This window comes from Phragmites australis, chromosome 18 (genome assembly GCF_958298935.1).
Source record: "Phragmites australis chromosome 18, lpPhrAust1.1, whole genome shotgun sequence".
Classification (NCBI taxonomy): Eukaryota; Viridiplantae; Streptophyta; class Magnoliopsida; order Poales; family Poaceae; genus Phragmites; species Phragmites australis.
The window spans coordinates 23,009,596-23,019,676 of record NC_084938.1 but is presented as its reverse complement, the minus strand read 5'-3'; the positions used below and the strand labels follow the sequence as shown (position 1 = coordinate 23,019,676).

The following is a 10,081-nucleotide window of genomic DNA, read 5'->3' as shown; positions in this document are numbered from 1 at the left end:
GTGAGTACTGAGAGCGAACGATTAATGCAAAAGCATTTTTTCGTCAATGGAAACATTTTTTCTGGAATTTTTTCTACACTATTTAGCTATCTAGGAGAGGAACATTTGACCCAACTCAACAACCATTGCTGATGCAGCCCCTTTCCTTTGTGCAAATGCTCGGTGCACGGAGCCTCTCCTTTGCACATGCAAATATGCAATCTCTATAAGAAAATACACTTCTAAAAATAAGTTTTTTATTTATCATATTAGTAATACAGTTATTTTCTAAGAATTACAACTTGCCAGAAAACATATCTTAAAATTTTGAACTACTAATCTGCACATCTTAATATTCTTAACTAAATAATATGTCTTCAGGTGAAACCCGTCATCATTCTATTGTTTCTTGATAAAAAGATCTTCAAGTACATCTTCACGTTCGCACCTCGGACCGGGGCGGTAAATACTGCCAGAGAGTGATCCAATCGCAATTTTTTTTTCACTCGCATCGTTCGTTATGAGCGAGGAAAATACCATAAGGTTACAGGGGACGCCACGCCAAAGTCGCCAACTCAACAGCGACGAATCGCCACCATCCACGCGTTGCCGTTGTTCCCCGCCTCCCCCTACTATGTGCCCCAGCGATCTCTGCCGCGGGTCCCACCCCCCGTGCCGCCACCTCCCCACCACGCGATGCCGATGGGCAATGGCCGCGTCCGTCCCCCCTATATAGTCCCGCCTCCCCGCTTCCCACCCCAACTATTGGTATTCGTCTCGCTCCGACCATTCACTGTTGCTTAGGCAGAGCTCGGCTCAGTACCCTCTTCCAAAGGCAGGCGGCGCACGCAAGAAGCTTGGGTGCGGCGGCGGTTGCTCGGTTGCAATGGTGGACGTGGACCGCCGCATGGCCGGCCTGACCCCGGCGGCGCACGCGGCCGGGCTTCGGCGCCTGTCCACGCGCGCCGCGGTGGGGCCGTCGGCGCCGTCGGCCTCGCCGCGCCACGGGCTGCACTCGTTCGGCGCGCTCGCGGACGCGGTGCTGTCCCACCTCCGGGCGTCCGGGGTGGCCGTGCTCCCGGGTCTCACGGAGTCCGAGCTGGCGCGCGCCGAGGCCGAGATGGGGTTCGCATTCCCGCCCGACCTGCGCGCGGTCCTGGCCATGGGGTTGCCGTCCGGACCCGGGTTCCCGGACTGGCGGACGCGCGCGGGGCTGCGCTCCGCGTTCGACCTGCCCATCGCGGCGGCGTCGCTGCAGATCGCGCGGGGCGCGCTGTGGCCGCGGTGCTGGGGCACGAGGCCCGCCGACCCCGACCGCGCGCTGCGGCTCGCGCGGTCCGCCATCCGCCGGGCGCCGCTGCTCGTGCCACTCTTCGACCGGTGCTTCCTGCCCTGCCGCCCCTGCCTCGCCGGGAACCCGGTCTTCTTTGTCACCGACGACCGTGTCCTATGCTGCGGCCTCGACGTCCTCCTCTTCTTCACCCGCGACTCCTGCTTCCAGCCGCTTGACGTCCGGGCCCCCTCCTCGTCGGTGGCGCCGTTCTTCGGCGAGGCCACCACGCCGTACATGCGCCGCAGCCTCGACGCAGCCTGCGGCTGCAAGGCCCCGCGCTGGATCGAGTTCTGGAGCGACGCCGCGTCGGACCGGCGCCGCCGCGACTCGTCCTCCTCGGAGGCCTCCACCGCGTCCTCGTCCTCCGGGTGCGCGTCGCCGGCGGCGGCTAGGAGGTCGAGGACCCCGCACTGGGTCGACACCTACCTGGACAAGCTCGGCTCCGTGCTGAAGCAAGGCGGGTGGAGGGACACGGAGGTGACGGAGATGGTCGAGGTGTCGGCCTCCGGAATGTTCGACGGCGAGGAGGCCCCGGCGGTCGACTCTGACGCGGTGCTTGACGCGCTGCTGCTGAAGGCCGACCGGTGCTCCGACTCGCTCAGGCGGGCCGGGTGGAGCTCCGAGGACGTGTCGGACGCGCTCGGGCTCGACCTCCGGCGGTGCAAGGAGCGGCCGCGGCCCGCCGTGCAAATACCTCCGGAGATCGCCGCCAAGGTCGAGCGGCTCGCGCAGTCCGTGGCGAGGCCGTGACCTCCACCGCTACACGTCGCCGTCACCGCCGCCGCCACCGGAGGCACTTGCCACGGGCGGGTTACCGTTTTATTTTCTTTAGAAAAAAAAGCTGCTCTTTTTATTGACTTTTTCACTATACAAGGAAAGAATACCTGTACTTTAATCAAGTAAATACTGTACCAAAAAGTTAACCCCATGATCATGTGCAAGGTGAGATGTAATTAAATGCTTTGAAGTGACTGAAGCTGAGCAAGTACTAACGGCTACATTGACACGCAAGCCTCTTTTCCCCCTTCTTTAAGCTCAACTTGGTGCAGAATTAACAGTACAAAAGTCCACGGTAATTAGCAGGAAATTTACAGAAAAAATGTTCGTTTTCTGTAGGAAACAAGTTAAACACAATAAACTCATCAGACATCACTCTCAGACTTCTAGTAGTAATCATTTTTTTTCAATATTCTTTTTAAGGAACGGTACTTTTTGTCCAACGTTTGGGGATCAAGGTGGATGCCAGTGTCTGCTGCCAATCTAGATCTACCGAGCCATTCCAGGATCAAACGGTCGGATCTGCCGTACTACAATTTTGCGCAAGGGATCTTCCACGCGAGATCTAGAATACTTCAAGTGTTCTTGCGTTATTTTCTTAGCTTTGGTGTGCACCTTTCACGATCCCTAGTTATGTACTGTCTTTTGCTCCCAATTTTAACCCTCTTTCACACAGCTGGAGGTAGAAGCAAATTTTATAGAAATATGTTTAAAAAAACTTTCTCCTCTATAATACATATTTATTTTTTTCTTCAGTTTAGCTATTAGATCAGTATAGATAATATGTCATAAGACTCGGTGGCTGGTCGGTTCACGCTCATGCATGCACTTCTGCGGCTATGCTTTGCCCGCGCTTTTGGTCGCGGGTGTGCCTACGCCTGGACACTTTTTCGTACGTGCTTTGCCTCGCCTCGGTGTGTGCCCTCCTCCAGAAAAGGGCAGCCTTGTTCCTTTGCCGAGCGTGCTGAAGTGGCCAGTGGCGGAAGCGAGCGCGCGCCGGAGCGGCTGGCCTCGGGAGACTCGCGGGCGTGCTGCGCTGCGCGCGCCTCAACTGTGCGGTCCTGCGCAACTGGCGGCTGCACTGTGCCTGTGCGGCTGCGCTCGTGGCGCGTTCTCACCTCTCACCGGCCGCGCGCGCGCTCATGTGAGAACTGAGCCACGGCCCTGTGCCGCGCCGCGCCGCGCCGCGCATCACGTAAAAGCGGAGCCGCGGCCTGCGCCGAAACAGCGACGTGCGAGCGCCCTGCTGCGTGTGTCCCGGCCCGACGCCGTGCCGGTGGTCCTGTGCCGCTCGGCTCGGGCACGGGACGGCTCGCGCCTCGCCGCCCCATCTTGACCGTTGGTTTGGTTTGAATTGTACGGCAGAGGCTGGGAATTCCCAAAGGCTGCTGCGGCGCCCATGGTCACACTCCTAGTTCCTCCCCCAAAGCTGTCAGCTTTGATGGAAGCACGGGATAGGGTGATGCATGCTGCGATTCCCTGTACTTTACTACGAGCATTGTTCAGGCAGAAATTCTACTATTCACCATCCAATAACGTTGGATTTGCGATATGCCATCAAATAAGTCCGATTTATTTCTATATCATGGAATAGATCCTTTCATTATTTATGTGTCATTGGCTCCGTAAGGCACATCTAATTTTTGAAGAATTCGGAGACTGTTCCCAGGCGGTCGACTTGTTCCTGGCGAATTTATCTTTTTGCCGGTTTCACATTCCCGCTACTAACACTACCTGAAAGCTCAAAAAAGGCATAAAAAATGTGTCAATTTTTGTTCATGCTCTATAATTCATAAGCAACTCATTTTAACTAGATTCACCTAAAAACCTTATGTATAATTCAAACTAAAATTCTTCAAAAGGTGCTAATTTTGTAACTTCTAGCAATTTTTAATGCATCAGAAAAATTCCAAAAAATATGGGAAAATTCGGTAATATTCATCTAATGTGATGTGCTAATTTATAAAATTATCTTTCACCTTAGGTTATAAGGTGAAAAAATAAGTTCCTTTGTAATGCACATTAGAGGAATATTAGTAGTACTAATAAATGGACATTACAAAGGAACTAATTTTTTACTTATAACCAAGAATGAGAGATAATTTTAAAAATTAGTAAATCATATTAGAGGAATATTAGTGAATTTTTTCAGATTTTTTGGAAATTTTTGTGAGGCCTTAAAAATTGCTAGAAGTTGCAAAAACAACACATTTTGAGGAATTTTAGTTTGAATTCTATATAAGACTTTTAGATGAGTCTAGTTAAAACAGGTTGTTTATAAATTATAGAGCATGTAAAAAATTGACATATTTTTAATGCCTTTTTTAGCTCTTGGGTACTATTCATAGTGGCAATGTGGACCTGGCAAAAAGATAAATTCCTGGGAATAGTCCAGCGGTTCGTATCTGAGAGTTCAGGGGCAGTCTTGGAATTGTTCAAAAATTAGACGGTGCTGAGCCAATGTCATATAAGTAATGAAGCGATCTATTTGATGATATAGAAGTAAACATGACTTATTTGATGACAAATCATAGAATCAAACGTTATTAGATGGTGAATCCTAGAAATTCTCTTGGTCAGGACCCGAGAGAGGCTCTATTATTTGTAGTGGTGGTGGAGAGACGGGGACTCGGGAGGTGCTGGTTCTATAATTTACGTTGCAACTGGGGATTGAAAATAAACAGCATAGTAATCCGTTTATAGTACTACTTTTCTACTAGCTAGTAGCCTTGTAGCTTCAGCATCATGTCCAGCCTTTCACTTCGTAATGTCTGCCACAATGCGAGTTTCTTACTCTTTTTTCTACCCTATCCTTATACATACGGTTTCGCTATTTTTTCAAGTGAAACTTCAATCACCCAACTTAAATGTTGATGCGAACCGCTGCCAATCATTTCTCCTGGTCGATGCGAGACAATGTTAGGGTTCATGATGTCCACTGCCCTCCCTGATGACACAATAATCAAGTGTCATCAGGTAGTGGATAGCATGAAAAACAATCCAATCCGATATATCTGAAATATTCAGTTTATCAGATCTATTAGTGGGCCCAATAGAATTTTTTTACCATGTGTTACCGATATTTTGTTTAAATTTTATTTATTTTTTAAAAATTTATCTGGTATATTCGATTATTTAACTGTAATTTTCGGTAAATTTTATTTACCAATAAAAACAACTATGGGGAGACCCAACTGACGCATCGAGGGAAGGAAGGCAGGGAAAGGCAGCCACAGCAAAATGTTGAGCGGAGGAAAAAAAAGTCTGGGGGAGAGACAAAGGGAGATGAGAGCTTCAGTGGAGACGGCCTAACCGGCAGGCCTCACCAGCGTCGTGGCGGCTAGGTTGCTGGGTTGAAGGGAGGAGCAGCATGATTAGATGGAGATCAAATGGTTGAAGGAGTGAACGATGTTCTCGTTGTTTTCAGCCAATTAATTTATAGCTAGGCTGCTAGATTTATATCTTTCTACGCGTATTTTTTAAAAACGAAACCGGCAATAAAGGTATAAACACTATGTAAAAAACGGATAAAAAAGACACGATTTTATAACAGGTTCTTCTACTAACTGTCATTTACGTAGCCTCAAATTAGGATTAGATCTTGATCTGTCACTGATAACAAATCATTAGTGATGAGTAATATTAACTGTCACTTATCATATTAATGATAGGTAATAACTACATATATCACTTATGACATGGTCATAAGTAACAGGTCTCCCTGTATCAGTTATAAGTAATGAGTCATATTATGATCCGTCACTTATTAGTTAGTCATAAGTGACGGGTCTTCCTCCAGCTGTTATAAGTGACAAATCATATTACGACCTATCATTTATGATCTGATATAGGTAACGGGTCTCCCTAGTTCATTCATAAGTGATAGCTTATATTACGATCTGTCACTGATGACTTAGCTCTGTTATTAGAGTTGGTCAGCTACTATGCGCACCTAACAATTATATGACTCAGTAGTACTATACGCACAGTAGATCTGGTTATTTTCTTTGGTTCTTCTACAGTCTCTCTAATATCTTGTTGATTTAAAGTTTGAATTCTTACTAGATCTTTGAAGGTTGTATCTTCCTCTTTCCTCCTCCTCTAACCCTTATTTGGTAGGTTTTTGGTACTTTAAATTGTAATCGACTATTTTGCATCTTTATCCAAAATCTTAGTACAAGTGAGTTGTATTTATGTTAGATTTGATTCTAGGTTTGCCCAATCTATCACGAGATGCCACATATCTAGTGTAATTATATGAAATTTTTAATCACATACTTAATCATACAATTAAGGTAATTGTTAATGAAGAATTAATATTTTTACATTATAGATGGCAGACATAAGTTGGATGTACCTTGAGACCCGAACTTGTCTAGAATACCTGAGCGGGGTGAAGTATTTCATGAGTGTTGCTTTGGAGGATATGAAAGATCATGATAAAACGCCAATATATTGTCCATATCATGATTGCAAGAATTATAAGAAGTTTTCGAAACCACACAATATTTTTGTACACTTGATCATGCGTGGATTTAAAGAGAATTATACATATCAGAACAAACATGGCGAGAAATACCTTAACGAAGGAGAGATTGATTGGGACCTCCATGCCAACAATGTGGATCAAGGACTTACACCTAGTGATATGGATCAAGATCTCAGAGACGAGGACATATTAGATTTCAATGATAATGATCTCGAGGATTTTCTGGAGAATATGGATCAGATGATGTGGGATGTCGAGTGGCACGATGAGTATAATAGTGGTGAGTTAGCTAAATTTCAAGAATCTATGCGAGATTTCAATGCAACCCTTTATCCTAACTGTAAGGAAAAGTCCACGAGGCTATTTGAGGACCTAAAGCTTCTACAGCTGAAGGTAACTCGTGGTTGACTGACAAGAGTTTTGATGCATTGCTAGATTTGCTAAGGGATATGCTATCGGAGAGGAACTTGGTGCCCGAGGGCATCTATAACATGAAGAAGATAATTTGTCCTTTAGGACTGGAAATAGAAAAAATATATGCATGTAAACAGGATTGTATCTTGTTTTGTAGAGAGTATGCAGAGTTGGATCAATGCCTCGTTTGTGAAACCCATCGATATAAACGTAAAAATAACGGTGGTGACGTGGATGGAGGCAAGAAAAGTAAAAGGGCACCTAGGAAGGTGGTGTGATATTTTCTTATAATTTGTTGTCTGAAATATTTGTTTGCTAACAGAAAGGAGGTATAATTGGCATAAGAAGGGTCGTAAGAACGACTCAATGATATGGCACTCGATGGATTCTACTCGGTGGCGAACCATTGATTCCACATTTGGTTGGTTCGTTGAAGAATTTAGACATATTAGGTTTGCTAGAGCATAAAAAGCATGAATCCATTTAGTAACATGAGTACCTTATATAGCACCTGGCTTATTGTATTGTCGATCTACAACCTTCTATCCTGGCTTTGTAACCAGCAGAAATATATTATATTGCCGATCTTAATATTAGAACCGAAACAACCTGGCAACGAGATGTGTATCTTAGATCATGTTTAACTATTATATGATGTTCTGCTCTTAAAGTAGTAATATTCCATATAGAAGGTAAGGTTAGTTTGGTGATGAAATATGTCTTTGATATAGCACGTCTTTGATATACCATTGTCTGTCTATGATAAACGTACCATGCACCATAATCTACATGATAGTTCGACTAGTAGATTTAATCACCAATATAATATTACACTTGATCAACAAAAAATCTTTTGAATCTACCGTATTCTTAACCTTGATTCTTTTTCTTTCCTCTGAGAAACCATAGGACAGAAGAGGACTGTCACCCCTAAGAAATCACAAGCACAGAGGATGCTCACACTAGAGGTCGCCCCAGCACAAGATGGGGCAGATAGGAGCCCAAGCCTGCACCGGTCGTCCTCCTTCCGTAGTAGAGAAAGATAGCGCTCATATCACAGCCCGAGCCATGTTTCGTGCGAGAGGGAGAGCCGACATTAGGCAAGTAGCTCTGAATACGATCCCTCCAAAGAGGTATTGATATGAGTCAATGTATTTTATACTTCTTGAATGGAAGAATATTTTTTTATTTATGTCAACTCCCCTTGTTTTCACTCTAGATGAAGGAAGCGCACTTTCCAAGCCAGACAACTAGTAGTGCTGCATGAGCCAGACTGTCAAGAATACAAACACAGTGGCCGACAGACAAGGTTACCATCACAGGAATCGATGCTGATGGGTTGCCTTTGAATGAGAAAGCTTTGAATAGATTCTAGAGGGTCACATGACCCATTGCTCGGGAGAGGGTGCTAATAACGACTAAGTTCGATGACCACAGTGACGAAGCAAAGAGGGACTTGTTCGATAATGTCATCAAGGAGTATCTAGAGTACTCTAAAAACATGAGTGAGCGTCAAATGATCGCTTCGGTCAATACAGCAACAAAAGCGATCGAGAAACATCACCGAAGCTTTAAGAGCAAGCTTATTAATAGGTACTTGGGTAAATGAGTGGCGCCCTTCGAGAGCTACAAGCACTTGAAAGATGAAGATTGAGATGCTTTTGTGCAGATGAAGAACCCAGAGCATTTCAAAAAGGAGAGCGAGGAGAAGATGCAGCTTTGGTCTAGGAACAAGCACAACTACATGATCAGCGCAGCTGGGTACATGGAGAAAAGAACGAAATGGCAAGCAGAGGATAAAAAGTTAGCCAAAGGAGACCGCGAGAATCCTTGGTTGCAATTCTCGGGACGAACGCGGTCATATTTGCGTGCAATGGGTGAGCTATCCGAAAGTGGAGAAATCACATTTAGAAACAGCGAAACCCAGTCAATTGCAGACAAAGTAAAAGAAAATACAGCCAAAGCTAGCTGATGTTCTTTCACTGGGTTCAGGAACATGATGTTCTCTCAGCGGCACTGGGAAACCTGGAGCACCTAGGTCGAGTGCAAGGTGTATATAGTTCCCATGGCTGGAAATACAGCTTTCCCAAAGACCTCATAATGTGAAAGAAGAGGAAGAGGTTGGATGTAGTGGATGTGGATGTATTGACACATGACATCATCCGAAAAGTTTATGCAAACATCATTAGAGGAAGCTAGCCACATAATTGTACTAAAGAGTAGCTGTGCCTCAAAGGTGGTTGACCAACTAGTAGCCATCGTGACTGAGTCGGATATGATTTACCTGCTAGAAGGACCCATGCCCTGTAGCCTTGTAATCAGGTCTGGCGGGTATTACATCGAGGTTGCAAAGGGCTAGGTGCTTCCAAACATCTATATCTTACATACGGTCTTGATACGTGATGGCTATGTTGTGGTTACGACAAACATGGTACATAGCAATGCCACCGATCACGTGTTGGAGCTCCCCCCCCCCCCCCCCGCCCCAATGATAAAGTCACAACTCTAGTTGAAGCTCTTCGTCAGTGGAAGAGAGGTGACATCATAGTCTCCAGCGCATCCCGATCTGGATGAGCTTCAAGTGCATCACCGCCACGCCCCTCACTTTAAGAGAAGGTAGCTTCACTACCTTTTTCTACTCTAGAGAAGCTGGCTTCACTACCTTCTCCTCTGCATCCAGCGGTCTCGCTTCCAGCTCTAATTTTGTCCCCCCTATAAAGCCCAAAGAAGAAGGAAAAGAGAACTGAGAAGAAAGGCTCTAAGAAGTACCTGCCGAAGAGGTCGAAGACCATTGTACTGGTGAAGAAGTCCACGGACATTGGAGCAGTGTGGACTAGTGCCAACATGAAATTCCAATATGGGAAGCCCTTGATGACGGAAGATGACCTAATAAGGACGGGACAAGCATGTGTCGATCTGCATAATTACTACATGCAGACTTCTAGCGACACCAAAGCTCAATCCATAGTCGTACAGTACAAACGAGGACACTTCTTAACTGAAGATAGCTACTTTCTTGTGGGTTTCAATGACTTATATGATGTCTTCAACCTTGATATCATGAATGTATCGTTATTATGGATCTTCAC

The 10,081-nt window shown here is 45.9% G+C and overlaps 1 protein-coding gene across 1 annotated transcript; it reads left to right on the top strand.

The window, feature by feature from the left end:
- The first annotated feature begins 758 nt into the window (after positions 1 to 758).
- LOC133899147 (uncharacterized) lies at positions 759 to 2,235 on the top strand. Its single transcript, XM_062340103.1, has one exon. It carries the CDS (start codon positions 866 to 868, stop codon positions 2,060 to 2,062), a length of 1,197 nt encoding a protein of 398 aa, XP_062196087.1. The 5' UTR covers positions 759 to 865; the 3' UTR covers positions 2,063 to 2,235.
- Positions 2,236 to 10,081: the final 7,846 nt, after the last annotated feature.